General features: G+C 40.0%; 1 protein-coding gene across 7 annotated transcripts in view; it reads left to right on the top strand.

Annotated features, from left to right (window-relative positions):
• PRDM2 (PR/SET domain 2) overlaps window positions 1-14,826 on the top strand; it is a 129,371-nt gene that overhangs the window by 37,574 nt on the left and 76,971 nt on the right. For 4 of the 7 annotated variants that reach the window (XM_073007824.1, XM_037985012.2, XM_037985013.2 and 1 more), the window contains 2 exons: window positions 7,165-7,317; window positions 9,906-10,034. In XM_073007824.1, coding sequence (XP_072863925.1) covers window positions 7,165-7,317; window positions 9,906-10,034 — 282 coding nt within the window. Of the gene's footprint in view, window positions 1-7,164; window positions 7,318-9,905; window positions 10,035-14,826 lie in introns of those variants that run through there. The other 3 variants (XM_073007827.1, XM_007980475.3, XM_073007826.1) reach the window with 2 other exon arrangements.

Below are 14,826 nucleotides of genomic sequence, written 5' to 3'. Positions count from 1 at the left end.
TTCCTGTTAGCAAAGCCCAGAGACTCGTACACTTTTTTGTGTTGTGGACCCTTTTGAGAATCTCCCCAGAAAACACACAAAGGCACATATGTACACAAAATTTTGCATGTTACCTATAGGATTATATGGGATTCTTAAACATCTGTGGTTCATAGATAGAACTTCTGATTTAAGAGTGAAAATAAATTATTTGTCCAGTGGCTGTTCATTGGGTGCCTACTGTGAACCAGTTAACATTCATTGTGCCTTTGTTGTCGGGAGATTTTCCAGAACATTTGTCTACTTGTAGTATAAAATCTAGTCAGTCTAATTTTAAAAGAGAGGCTCTGTTAGTGCGGCTTCAAGGGCTTGAGAGGCCAAGCTATTTATTTTTTAAATTTGTGTTTTAGGATCTCTATAAAAGTAACTTGTGTATTGGGAAATGTGCTCTGACAAGTGTGCTTATTGAAATAAAATGTGCTGTCACCTGTTAGATTCTCTTTTATTTCCCTTATTCTAGAATTTTCAGAACATTTTAGAATACAATGATGTATTGGAATAGTTCTTAAAGTAAGTCTCAGATCTCCTACAGTCATCTGAGCAGTGAAGTAGTTGATACTGAAGACCCATTTTTGTCTGTGGTCACCAGGAAGTTAATTTTGTAGGATGTCAGTTTTACAATCTTCAGCAAACCCTTCAGGTGTCTAATTCTGTAACTGAAAAACAACTGGAATTTGAACATACCAAGAAGGTATAGTATTTTCTAGGTAGCAATGTCAATAAAATCCTTTATTTAAAAAAGGCTTTCATTGAAACACTTTTTTACCAAAGTGAGATTATCTTTTTTTTCTTTATTCCTACTTTTAAATGAGGGTAAGTTCCTAACAGATCTGTTTTACTACAAATTAGATAATGTATATGAAATTAGTTGATATAGACATCTCTGGCTCAGTTAATGTTAGTTGAACCTGAACACCACAGAAAAACACTTGGATTGGATGATGATGATTTATTTTTTTGTAGAGTTCTTTTAAAAATATAACCAAGTAGACCTTATTCCTTCTATCTACCTGGATGTTTGTACCCATTAAATGTTTGAGGTGATGAATATCCTTAAATACCCTAATTTGATTATTACACATGCTATGCATGTATCAAAATAACACATGTACTCCATAAGTACAATTATTGCATATCAATGATTTTTAAAAATAGATGCTATAGATATTTTCCTCATTAACAAATATGAGTTGAAATAAAAAAAGATTACCAATTCAGTAATCTCTTAATTATTGCCTAGAATCGCTTTTTCCCCCTAATGTTAGAGGATATGGGCTGTATTTTGAACCAAGAAAATGAGAATAATAATGGGAAAGGGTGTAGATGCCAGAACTGACATCCAAAAGTTCTCCGAGTCAAGGTTTACCGACGGGAACTCATTGGAGGTTAAATGTGAACCTCCTGCCTATCTTTTGGGAACAGACAGGGGAAGTGCAAAGCAGGGTGTAGATTATAACATTGGAAATTCAACAAGCTAGATCCCCAGAAAAATGAAAATGTGAAAAGGAGCCTCAGGAGGTGTGGACAAAGGCCCACTGAAATGGGAGCTCAGGTGTCCAAGAGAGATTCTGTCTCCGTGTGTTAGAGCCCCAGGTTACGTGCAGTGGAAGGGAAATCCAGAGAACAGCCAGCAGAAATGGTTTTATTGCTGTAGACTCTAACTTTGGAGAGCTGGTTTGAGTGAAGATAAATTTTCTCTCAACATCGGAGTTGCTATAGTATGAGGAGGTTTCTTCATTGCCTTGTCCTAATTCCTGAGTGGTTTCTATCAAAAAAAGTTGGTTACTGTAAGTTTTGATTGAGTGAGGTGCTTATAGGTGAACAGTTGAGGATTCCAATGATGGTATGTTTGCAATAGTTGAATCAGAATTTTTTTTTAATTTATAAATTTGAATTAATACATGTAATAGGTAGATGATAAGGAAGGCTATAAGTTATAACCCTCACTCCTATCCCCTGAGGTAACTAATAATTTGGTTTGTTCTTTGCAAACCTTTCTCTATATAGCATAAAATATTTAATTTTGAATGTGTATTTAAATTGGCACATGTACTAAAATTTGAATTTAGATTATTTTATAGCTATTTTATAATTGGATTAAATTGAATGGAAATTGGGTGGTATGAAAATTACTTTCTGCTTGACAAGAATTACTACTCAGTCTCTGTTAGGTGGTAGAGGCAGAAAGGAGGTAGGGCCTGACCAACTTGTGGGAGGTTAGGGATGGAAAGAAGGGTCTGGAAAGAGGGAAAATAGAAAGGCAAGCTGAGAACTCCTTGCCTGTCTGCATATCTGTTTTATTTTGGCATAGGAAGAAATGAGGGGATCAGGTTTGAATCCTGGCTGTGATTTTTAGTGACTTAATTGTCCTGTTGAAGTTACCAACCTTCCATAAGTTTGTTTACTTATAAAGGAGCTTAGTGATATTTCATAGTTATTTTATAAATTCTTTTTTTTTTTTTTTTTTGAGACGGAGTTTTTGCTCTTGTTGCCCAGGCTGTAGTGCAATGGGGCGATCTCAGCTCACTGCAGCCCCCGCCTCCTAGGTTCAAGCTGTTGTCCTGCATCAGCCTCCTGCGTAGCTGGGATCACAGGTGCCTGTCACCACGCCCAGCTAATTTTTTATATTTTTAGTAGAGACAGGATTTCACCATATTGGCCAGGCTGGTCTCGAACTCTTGACCTCAGGTGATCCACCCGCCTCGGCCTCCCAAAGTGCTGGGATTATAGGCAACATGCCAGGCCTATTTTATAAATTCTTAAAAGTTAAATAACATGTAAGTCATCTAGCCCACTGCTTGGTTCAGTGGTCCTTCTCTTTCTTCGTTCTTTCGAAGTAGGGAGTTTGAATTTGAAAGTTAGTTAACTTGGCTGGGCGCGGTGGCTCAAGCCTGTAATCCCAGCACTTTGGGAGGCCGAGACGGGCGGATCACGAGGTCAGGAGATAGAGACCATCCTGGCTAACACAGTCAAACCCCGTCTCTACTAAAAAATACAAAAAACTAGCTGGGCGAGGTGGCGGGCGCCTGTAGTCTGACCTACACAGGAGGCTGAGGCAGGGGAATGGCGTAAACCTGGGAGGCGGAGCTTGCAGTGAGCTGAGATCTGGCCACTGCACTCCAACCCGGGCGACAGAGCAAGACTCCGTCTCAAAAAAAAAAAAGGAAAGTTAGTTAACTTGTCAAAATTCATTTTTCATGGTACATAATTAGATACCTTTGCCTTTTTAAAAAGGACTGTTTTATAGACTAAATCAATAAAAAGATAATTGATTATAAGGTAGTATTTCTCTGGGATCAAGTCAGTTGAATATTTGTTGGCCCTTATAAAGATCTGGAAATTAGTTATTCATTGATAGTTAGAGGAAGCAAAATTATGTCACATTTTGGAGATAGGGTCGGTGTGTCAATCACTGAAATTAATTTGATTGGAAACAAAGGTTTGACCAAGTAAGATGGGAATTGTATGAAAACACATTTTAATCTCAGTTTCTTAAACATTAAGTTGAACTCTCAATAAAAATGTGAAAGCTATAAGATTTTTAGAAATATCTGTGGAGGAAGAGGAAGATGAGGATTTTAGCTTAGCATTCAGCAGACCTTGGCTACCTTCATTCAAACTTAGGTTTTCATTCAGAAGACTAACTTGCTTTTCCCACCTTCCTCCCATTTTTACCATGTAGAATATACCAAATCAGTGGGGGAAAGATAGAAAATTAAAGAAAATAAAAATTATGGATTATTCCCCTTCTCAGAGAAAACTATTGCTGACATTTTAATGTATTTAGTTTCAGATTATTTTTCTTTTCATATTCATGTGTTCATATACTTAAAACAAAAATGACATACTTTAAAATACTTTTTATAAATGCTTTTTTATTTATTATTTATTTATTTTTTTTTTTTTGAGACAGAGTTTCACTCTGTTGCCCAGGCTGGAGTGCAGTGGCGCGATCTCGGTTCACTGCAAGCTCCACCCCCCGGGTTCACGCCATTCTCCTGCCTCAGTCTCCCAAGTAGCTGGGACTACAGGTGCCTGCCACCACACCTGGCTAATTTTTTTGTATTTTTAGTAGAGATGGGGTTTCGCCGTGTTAGCCAGGATGGTCTCGATCTCCTGACCTCATGATCCACCCGTTTCGGCCTCCCAAAGTGCTGGGATTAAAGGCATGAGCCACCGTGCCTGGCCTATAAATGCTTTATTCAATCAAATGTATTGTGAATGCCTTTATGCTGATAAATGTATTTCCACAACATCTGGTTATCTTTGCTCTCTTCTAATTACAGAAATAATGCATGTTTATTGGAAAAAGTTTTCAAGTATATCGGTATATCTAATAGGAAATAAATCTTGCCATATAATCTAATTAATCATTTGTACCACAGTACTTTTTAGTGTCTTAGGTTTCAGCTATATGGACGGACCATAATTTACTGAGTTAATTCCATATTGTTTTCCATTTAGCCATGAATTAGAAGCAATTTACAGTAAACCACACTGCTGTGAACATTTTTGTATATACATCTGGGTACAGTTGTCCAATGATCTCATTAGAATGAATTCCTACAAGTGTATGTGCTGGTTAGTGTGTGTATATTTTAAAGATTTTTTTTTTGGTCAGGTACTGCTAAATTCTTTCCAAAATCAATGTGTTTTCTGATCAGCAGTGTTTGGGGGAATATCTATTTTTTTTCACACCCTTTCCTATCTTTAAGAAAAATTTTTTTTGTGTGCCCATTTAAAAGGTTAAAACTGTTTTTTTTTTTTTTTTGAGACGGAGTCTCGCTCTGTCGCCCAGGCTGGAGTGCAGTGGCCGGATCTCAGCTCACTGCAAGCTCCGCCTCCCGGGTTCATGCCATTCTCCTGCCTCAGCCTCCCGAGTAGCTGGGACTACAGGCGCCCGCCACCTCGCCCGGCTAGTTTTTTTGTAGTTTTAGTAGATACGGGGTTTCACTGTGTTAGCCAGGATGGTCTCGATCTTCTGACCTCGTGATCCGCCCGTCTCGGCCTCCCAAAGTGCTGGGATTACAGGCTTGAGCCACCGCACCCGGCCGGTTAAAACTGTTTTAACTTTCAAGTTATTTTTTATTAACTGAGTTTACTATTACGAGGTTTTGGCTACATGTATTCGTTTGTGAATTACTTCTTGACCTATTTCTAAAAATTGAAGTGTCATCTTTTTCTACAAAAGCAACTATTCCCTTTTTGTACATCAGTCAGTATGACTTAGAAGATGCCTTAGTCTCCTTTGAAACAAAATGAGTTACGTATGAATAAAAAATTTACTCAACTGTAACACTTCGCTTTTTGCATATGGCTGTATTGACCTGAGAGCCAGGAAGTTCTGGCACAACCTGTATTTTTATCCTGAGGCAGGTAGATAGACTCCAGCTACCTTGTGAACCGTGTGGTTTTCTTGGCAACTCTCTCTGTGTTTGTCTCTGCAGTCTCATCAGTCTTGGTAGCTGTGCCACTATTCGGGGTGGGGAGTGAGTGGGACTCTGTCATCACTGCAGTAAATTAAAGTGAAACTTACTATCCCTGAGCCCAGGGGCAGCTGATATTGCAGATGGGGGAATAATGTCTGTGTAAGTAACTGTGTACAGATACTCTCCTTGGTGCCTATGGTGATTAAAGTAACTACAGTGCACCTTGTAGCATGGTACCTGTTACACAGTAGATGCTCATTAGATGTTGGTAGTTCAGTTAACCAGGATGGTCAAGGAAGGCAGTGATAAATAGAAGACAAGCAGATCTGAGTTGAAGCCCTTCTTTATGACAATTAAACAGGTGACTTTGGGAAAGTTATTTAACTTTTGAGCCTCAATTTTCACATGTTGAAAGGAGAGCTAATAAGCCTGCTACATAGGGTTAAATGAGATAATATGTCAGGCATGTAGCATTATGCTTGATGTTTGACTTTCCAAAAGAAGAAGGCAGTGTTAGGGCCCGGTAAGGTGGATGCTGCTGCTTGGCAATCACAGGCCTAGACACCCAGGCATGCCCAGAAGAGCAGCATCCTCACTATCAGTGGGCAGAGTGGGAGCTTTGTTCCAGAAGGAAAGGTGCAGTGAAGAGAGGTGATTAATGTGGGGAGGGGAGGGACGAAGGCATGAATGATGGGAATAATGAGGAAAAAATGGAAACATCTAGATTATATCCTTTCTTCCTAAAAATAAAGTAAAAGACTCATTTCTTTTGCCCAGCACGTCTGTCAGCCAGTTGATTCTGCAGTTCTGTTTCAGTGCCTACTTGAGTGTTTTGTAGACTGGTTTTGGGAAAATGTGTATATATATATATATGCATGTATACACAAAATTAAAGTTAAAAATAGTTGCCAAATAGATGTTCTTTTAAAATGAAGGATGATAAATAAGTGCTGGAAGCATCTGTGGGAGGAATTGGTGTGGGTGAGAAGGGAAGGCTTCTTGCAAGAGGAGATTTGATTTGACTCCTGAAAGGGGTTGAAGTTTTGGTCCTTTTCTTTTTGAAGGCCACTGATATTTCCCAGAGTCTGTTCCATTGCCCCTTCGTCCTTGCAGATGCTTTGGATGGAGTCTATTTTAAGGGTCAGCTGAGTTTGCAGAAGCATCATATCCTGTCACCCATGTGCCTGGTTCACAATGCTTATTCACTCCTGAAGTCCCTGTCAACCCTGCCAGAAAGGGACCTGCTGAATTGTATAGCCTGGCAGGGCCAGGTGCCATACTCGATTAGCGGAACAACCCAGAAAGCTTGGGATCTTTGTGCTGCTGAACACCACTGCAAGCTATTTTCCTTTCTAAGTCACACTTTACGGAGCATAGTTGTCATTTGTCTCTGTGTACATATTTGTAAAGCATTTGGAGATACCAAGTATGTTAACTGTAGCTCTTTAAGAGTGTGTGTGTGTGGGCGGGGGGGTGGAAACAAGCCTAAGTAGAAAAATAGTGAGAATTACACTTTTGAATTCCAGTTTTCACCTTGAATTTGTCTTTTCTCTGTCGCTTGTTTTGTTTTTATGAAATGCTTTATATAGAGTACTTGCATATAATGAAAAAGAATTATCCTTAAAAGTTAAAAATTGAAACATTTTAAAAATACTCCTATTTTAACAAAAGTTTTTTATTTTTCTCCATTTTCAAGGTATATTACCCAAATTTGGGATGGATGTGCATTGATGCCACTGATCCAGAGAAGGGAAACTGGCTGCGATATGTGAATTGGGCTTGCTCAGGAGAAGAGCAAAATTTATTCCCACTGGAAATCAACAGAGCCATTTACTATAAAACTTTAAAGGTAACAGTGTTAGAATTAATTTACTGTTAGTTACACTGCTTATGTTTTCCTTTTTTTTTTTTTTTGAGATGGTCTCATTCTGTTGCCCAGGCTGGAGTGCAGGGGCTCCATCACAGCTCACTGCAGCCTAAGCCTCCCCAGGCTTGGGTGATCCTCGGACTTCAACCTCCTGAGTAGCCAGGACTATGGGCACATGCCACCACACCTGGCGAAGTTTTGAATTTTTTGTAAAGACAGAGCTTTGCTATGTTATCCAGGCTGGTCTCAAACTGCTGGGCTCAGCGATCTACCTGCCTTAGCCTCCCAAAGTGCTGGGATTACCGGCACAAGCCACAATGCCTGGGCCTGCTTATGTTTTTCTAATGCTGTCCTTAGTTGTGACTGACAATAATTTTGCAGGCCTGGAAAGGATTATATTTGGAAGTGCTTCATCCACACTCTCAAGATTCTGTGTTTTAATATATGGTTGCCGTGTGTGTCAGGGAGCTAAAGCATGAAGATCGTGTTAAGTAATTACACAGTGCATCTTTAAAGATACTGATGAGTTAAGCATGTGGCAGCTGCTTCCCTCCTCTGATGACACAGAGGCATTGGGAACTGTCTGGCAGATTTATCCAACTGTAAGAAACTATCAGTAGGTATGGTGGGTCTGTGTTAACTGAATACACATTGTTAGTCTTTGATATTAATGTAGCCTTGGATTAGCTTTTCTTTTCCCTAAATTTTACTGAGAATAGAAATTGAACAGAACATGTTTCTTCCTTCTGCCAAATTTTTCCTTGGAGATATTACCTGTTGAAAAGAAGAAAGTCATGTTTTAGGATTGGTAATGAGGTTATAGAGCACATTCAGGGACATGAATGTGAGGAAGCGTGGAGTGTTGCTGCATTTCTTCGTGGAGCAAAGGCCATGTCTCCCTCATTTTCATGGGTCACATTCTTTAAGAAGACAAATCCGGCCAGACTTGGTGGCTCACGCCTGTAATCCCAGCACTTTTGGGAGGCCCACGTGGGCAGATTATGAGGTCAGGAGATCAAGACCATCCTGGCTAATACAGTGAAACCCCATCTCTACTAAAAACAAAAAATAAGCCGGGCATGGTGGCGGGTGCCTGTAGTCCAGCTTCTCGGGAGGCTGAGGCAGGAGAAGGGCGTGAACCTGGGAGGCAGAGGTTGCAGTGAGCCGAGATCATGCCATTGCAGTTTAGCCTGGGCGACAGAGCAAGACTCCGTCTCAAAAAAAAAAAGACAGATCCTCACATTATACATGGAGATATTCTAAGGCAAAATTTCAAGCCTGTTAAGATGGATGGTTGTTGCTTTTTGCATTAGATAGGCAAAATTGCTATAAGGCAAATTTCTCTTTATTCACTTTCATTAAAAATGTCATACGTTGGAGAATAGTCTACGAGAAAAATGATCTCCATGGAGTTGAACACTTTTGATGAGCACATATTTCAAATCGTGGCCAGCTTTGCAGTGTGCTGTGTTTTGTTAGTGTAGTGGCAGTAGGCCTTCTGGAAGTTTAGTTAACCTGTAGCTGTTTAATTTTGCTGCATCTTTCCTGACATTGTTAGCCAACTAGACTGACTTTTACCACGTTTATACCCAGGTCCTTGTGTCCAATCCCGGCAGATTTTTTGTTACACTTTCTTATTTAGGACTTTAAAAACCTGTTTTCAGTTTTTATTCTGCTAGATCGTAGTAGCATGCTTTTCTAGTAGGTATTACTCTACAATTTTCTTATATTGGAGTTTGAAGTTGGATTCAAGAATGCATTCTGTTTCTCAAAAGTATTTAAAGTGAGAAATACATATGGTTGAATCAATGAGGTAGAATCTTAGTGGAGATGAAATACTCACTAGGGGATGAATATGAGACAACAAGGTAATAGGAAGGAAGATTTTTTTTTTTTTTTTGACACAAGTGTCGCTGTGTCACCCAGGCTGGAGTGCAGTGGCATGATCTTGGCTCACTACAAGCTCTACCTCCTGGGTTCACGCCATTCCCCTGCCTCAGCCTCCCAAGTAGCTGGGACTACAGGCGCCCGCCACCATGCCTGGCTAATTTTTTGTATTTTTAGTAGAGATGGGGTTTCACCATGTTAGCCAGGATAGTCTCAATCTCCTGACCTCGTGATCCATCCGCCTTGGCCTCCCAAAGTGCTGGGATTACAGGCTTGAGCCACCATACCCGGCAGGAAGGAAGTTTTGAAGGCATGCAAGCTCATGTAGGTATTAGGACACTGCAATTCCTTCATTATACTTCAAGTTAAAATGTGTTCATCTCTGATGCAAATTCACAGAAACACTGAGAAGCAAGATAGAATAGTGGTTGGGAGAGTGAACTCTGAGGCCAGACTGCCTGTTTTAGATCTTGACTTGCTGTGACCCAAGGCAAGAAGGTGTGACCTGACTAGCTTTGTAACCTTAGCTAAGTCCGTCTTTGTGCCTCAATTCCCTCATTGTAAGATACCTGTAATTATGGTATTGACCTCATAGGGTTGTTGTGATGATTGCATGGGTGAATACAGATAGAGCTCCAGCACCTAGTAAGTGCTAATAAATGATTGCTGTTATTTTTCACAAGGTGGTATGGTGTCACGGTCAGGAGTGGGGACTCTGGAGCAGACTGTCTTGTGAGCAAATTTTGGCTTCTAGATATGTGACCATGCGAAGGATCTCTCTGTGTCTTAGTTTTCTCATCCATAAAATGGAGGTAATAATAAAACTGCTTCATAGTTTGTTGTGAAGGTTAAACAAGCAAATATATATATAAGGTTCTGTGAACAATTCTTGGTTCAGTGTAAGTCCTCAAGTGTTAACTAGCTACACTAGTACTATTATTTTTACCTTTGTCCGAAATAACATAGTTCTGATTTTTGAAGACCTCCCCCAGTCTTGATCTTTGATATTTGCTCAAGTATGTACAAAGCCTCTCAGATTTTTTACTAATGATTATCTTAACTCTAGTCTTCTAGATTAAGTGTTCCGTGGGTTAGGTTTTGTAAAGAAATTACATGTGATGCTCTGTGGGCTCTGTATCTTCTCAGCTTATTATTACACCCAGATAATTGGGAAATCTCAGCACTGGTTTTGTTTGTAATATGATTAAAAACGATTTAAAATTCCTGAAAGTTAGCTGTTAAGTCTGCTATCTATTCATTCCTCTGTTCGTTAGTTTGGTGAATATTTATTGAGAGTCTGCTGTGTACCGAGTTCTCTCCTATGGTAGTGAACAGGACAGACAAGGTTTCTGGTCTGGTGGATGTTCCGTGTTACAGGGGAAGAGGCAGATAGTAAGTAAATAAGAAAGTAATTTCCGGTAGCGATTAGTGTGTTAAGACAGTAAAATGTGATAAGAGACTAGCTAGGTAGGAGAGGGCTGCTTTGTCTCCAGTGAGTCAGGGAAGGCCTTCCTGAGGAAAGACGTTCGAACCCCACTCCTTGGATAGGAAGGATCTGGCTACGCAAAGGTCTGCTGGAAGAGCAATCCAGGAAGAGGAGTGGTAGGAGCAAAGGCTTTGGAATAAGTATAAGCTAATGGTTTTTTTTTTTTTTTGAGATGTAGTCGTGCTCTGTTGCCCAGGCTGGAGTGCAATGGCGCAATCTCAGCTCATTGCAACCTCCGCCTCCTGAGTTCAAGCGATTCTTCTGCCCCAGCCTCCTGAGTAGGTGGGACTATGGGCGTGTGCCACCACACCCAGCTAATTTTTGTATTTTCAGTAGAGACGGAGTTTCACCGTATTGGTCAGGCTGGTCTCCAACTCCTGACCTCGTGATCTGCCCACCTTGGCCTCCCAAAGTGCTGGGACTACAGGCGTGAGCCACCGCTTTTGTTTTTGATTTTAAAGGAATAGAACAAAAGCCCATGTGGCTGGAGGGAGGAGGAGAGGAATCTTAGGAGATGAGGCTGGTGAGGTCCACAGGGATGGGTGAGTTTTTTTTTTTTTTTTTTTTGAGACAGAGTTTCACTCTTGTTGCCCAGGCTGGAGTCCAATGGCGCGATCTCAGCTCCCAGCAACCTCCGCTTCCTCAGCTCAAGCGATTCTCCTGCCTCAGCCTCCCAAGTAGCTGGGATTACAGGCATGCACCACCATGCCCGGCTAATTTTGTACTTTTTTAGTAGAGACAGGGTTTCTCCATGTTGGTCAGGCTGGTCTGGAACTCCCGACCTCAGGTGATCCGCCCGCCTCGGCCTCCCAAAGTGCTGGGATTACAGGCATGAGCCACCACGCCCGGCTATGGGTGAGTTTTAGGCTTAAGTGCTGTTCACCCATTGGAGAGTTGAGGCCGAGAGCTGACTGATGACTTTTTAAAAGACCGAGCTGGGGACTGATTGTAGGTGGGTATGACTGGATGCACTTTGTGTTTTCGAGTGATTCTGGAATACTTCTCTAATTTTCTAATATTTCTGACACATTTTTCTATTATTCCTTATCCAGTATAAGGAATATTAGAACCCTTGCTTCTTCCCAATTTGTTTGGTAAACTTTCAAGTTTATTTATGTATGCTGATGTTTAAACAAGAGAATATAGAGCAGATTCTTGGTTTTATACCTGTCTGAACCCAAAGAGAAAGTGGGAAGAGTTTAAAATCTTTGTTGTTGTTAATTTTTTCTTTAATATCAAAATATATTTAAAAAGAGGTTGTTTGGTCTTTTGACTTTATTTTTTTAATGTGGATTTATATTTCCATTGTTGAAGGGATTAATTTTTCTTTTCTTCTGAATTTGACTTAAAAATGCTAACCTGTACAGAAGAAGAAAAAAACACAATATAGTATGGAAGAAAACAAGCCTTGGTTTAAAAAAAAATTATTATTTTCCTCTTCATAGGGTCTATTGGTGTAGCTGTTTTAATATAAAGTTGCGAAGCATATATAGCTCCGTAATATAACCATTTCAAGTTACTAATAATTTTTGTGGTGTTTTGTTTTCTACTACTTGTTTGTTTATTTTTATTTATTTATTTATTTATTTTTAAGATAGGGTCTCACTCTGTCTCCTAGGCTGGAGTGCAGTGACACAATCTTGGCTTACGCAGCGTCCGCCTCCCAAGCTCAAGTGATCTCCCACTTCAGCTTCCCGAATCGCTGTGACTGCAGGCACACACCACCATGCCTGGCTAGTTTTTGTATTTTTAGTAGAGACAGAGTTTCGCCACGTTGCCCAGGCTGGTCTCAAACTCCTGTGCTCAAGCAGTTTGCCCACCGTGGCCTCCCAAAGTTCTGGAATTGCAGCCATGAGCCACTATGCCCGCTAATAATTTTGAAGGCTGTTTAGCAGCTAACAAATATGTTCCTCTTGATCTAACACTTCACCAGTGCTAGAAATTTTATATTTGATTTGTGATACAGATTCTGGTGTGTTTTTACTTTGTGTGTTTTGCAGCAACAAGAATATCTTAGGACATGAGTGCCCTCCCAAGTAGAGTTTATGAGCGCCCTCACCAAGTTGCTAGTTCAGTTATCACTTCACTGACAACTGCAGTGGAGTGAACAGGGAAACTTAAGTTCTTATTCTTAGAGGTATCTTGAAAATGTCCGGTGGTATCTTCTAGCCAGTTCTCTGGTTATGTCATTTCAGTGGGGAATTAACGGGGAGTGCGTTTGTTTTCACTCCTTCCCATATTCTTTTTTGCTTTGGTTTTAAGACTTTACATATTTCTGAGAACTCTAGTCATTTCAAGTATTAGTTGACAGTACCATTTCTTAACTATGTGACTTATAACAAAAAATAGAGAAACTGTACATTTGGAATTTATATAATCTAGAAACAGTTTACTTTAACATAAGCCTGCTGTTTCAACAGATTAGCTCATCAGAATGCCAAAAGGTGTTTGTGATGGCTGTTTTAACTCATTAATATCTTATATATTAAAGTAAGTTTTTTGGTTAGATTTAACTGATTCAAGAAGGGAAATCATGTATTGGTTCAAAAGTAAGAAAAAGGCAGATTTTAGCCTTCTTAGGGGTGGGGGAGAGCCAAGGAAACAGCTGCCTTTTCTTTTAAATAATTTAGAATATTTTAAAATTTGGACTATAGAAACAGAGTTCTGCAGTGAATTAAACCAAGTAATATTTACTTTTAGGGGCTTTATCTAGACTAGAAGGTATGTTGAAGTGAGGAACTATTTTGTTTCTAAACTGTAGATGGAATTTCCCTCCCTGCAAAAATAAATAAATAAAAAAAAAAAACAAAAAGCAGGATCACTCTCTTAGATAACCATTGTGCAAAGATCCAAATCAGGAAGCTAACAGCAACACATTGTTTTATTAGGTAATATGTACACCTGACTCAAATTCTGTCAATTGTTCCAGTCATCTCTTTGTAGGAAAAGAAAACGTTTTCACATTGGATTGTCATGTCTCATGTGTTTGGCTGGTACCTTAGTCTTTGTTTTTTTACAACCTTTCAGTTTTGAGAACTGGTTGGTTATTTTGTAGAATGTCCCAAAGTTTGAGCTTCTCTTACGTTTCATCATGATTAGATTCGATGTATGCATTTTGGGCAGAAATCTACCAGAAGTGATGCTCTGTTTTCTGTGCATTATATCAGGAGACATATGATGTTGATATGTCTTATTACAAAAGTGTTGTTTTTTTCTTTTGTAATAAATAAATATTTTATGGGGAGATATTCTGAGGCTATGTATTTTGTTACTTCTCAAACTTTTACCTACTTTTAGCATCCATTTATGATTCTTGCCTGAGTTAATCGTTACTGTGATGATTGCCAAATGACGATTTTCTAATTCCAACATTTCTTTTTTACTGATCAGTTGGGATCTCCTTTAAGGAAGAGCTTTCCTTTTTATTTACTTGGTCATTCCTGCATTCATTCACATCAGGCTGGACTCATGGATTCTTATTGTATTCAGTGGATTTTAGATAGAATTTTACTTGTATTGATAGCCTTGAAACTTTTCTCACAGATCAATCGCTGTGAGAGAAACCCATAAGCTGTTTCCCCAAATTCTAGGGGTGTGAACTTCGCACTCAGTGGATCTTCGGGATCTTGTTCTGGGTGGAATCAATTTGATGGTGGCCCTCACTGCTTCCAGCCATACGTGGCTTAAGAATGTGATGGTTTAGGAGCACAATACATGGGAAATACTTCCTGCTGTATTTAAAAGTTAAAATGTGGAAGTTTGATGTCCGGTCCGAAGGGCGAGGCACTGACCTCCCTGGACCCGAGCAGGTTGGTGGCCCCGGGCGGCCTCCCATTGGCGGCTCTGGGATAGAAACCGCGGCGCATTTGTAAGTGCTTGCGCGTGGTTCCTCCTCGTTGTCCTGTTAAAGTTGCTCTTGGTCTGGAATGCGCGCTGGTCGTTACCTTTCAGCACTCCGCTTTCCACGCCGCATGCTTTTCAGTTATGCTTTATATTTCTCCTCGACTTAGATTTCGTGAGCTTTTAAAATGGTCCCATGTTTTATTTTTTCTCGTGCGTGGGCCGTCGTAAGGCTTTAAAGAGGAAGCTGTGACAGCACCCGGGCTCCGCTGCTCGTC

Source organism: Chlorocebus sabaeus, chromosome 20, assembly GCF_047675955.1.
Source record: "Chlorocebus sabaeus isolate Y175 chromosome 20, mChlSab1.0.hap1, whole genome shotgun sequence".
In the NCBI taxonomy this organism is placed as follows: Eukaryota; Metazoa; Chordata; class Mammalia; order Primates; family Cercopithecidae; genus Chlorocebus; species Chlorocebus sabaeus.
The sequence above is the reverse complement of the archived record's forward strand: the minus strand, read 5'-3'. Positions and strand labels throughout refer to the sequence as shown.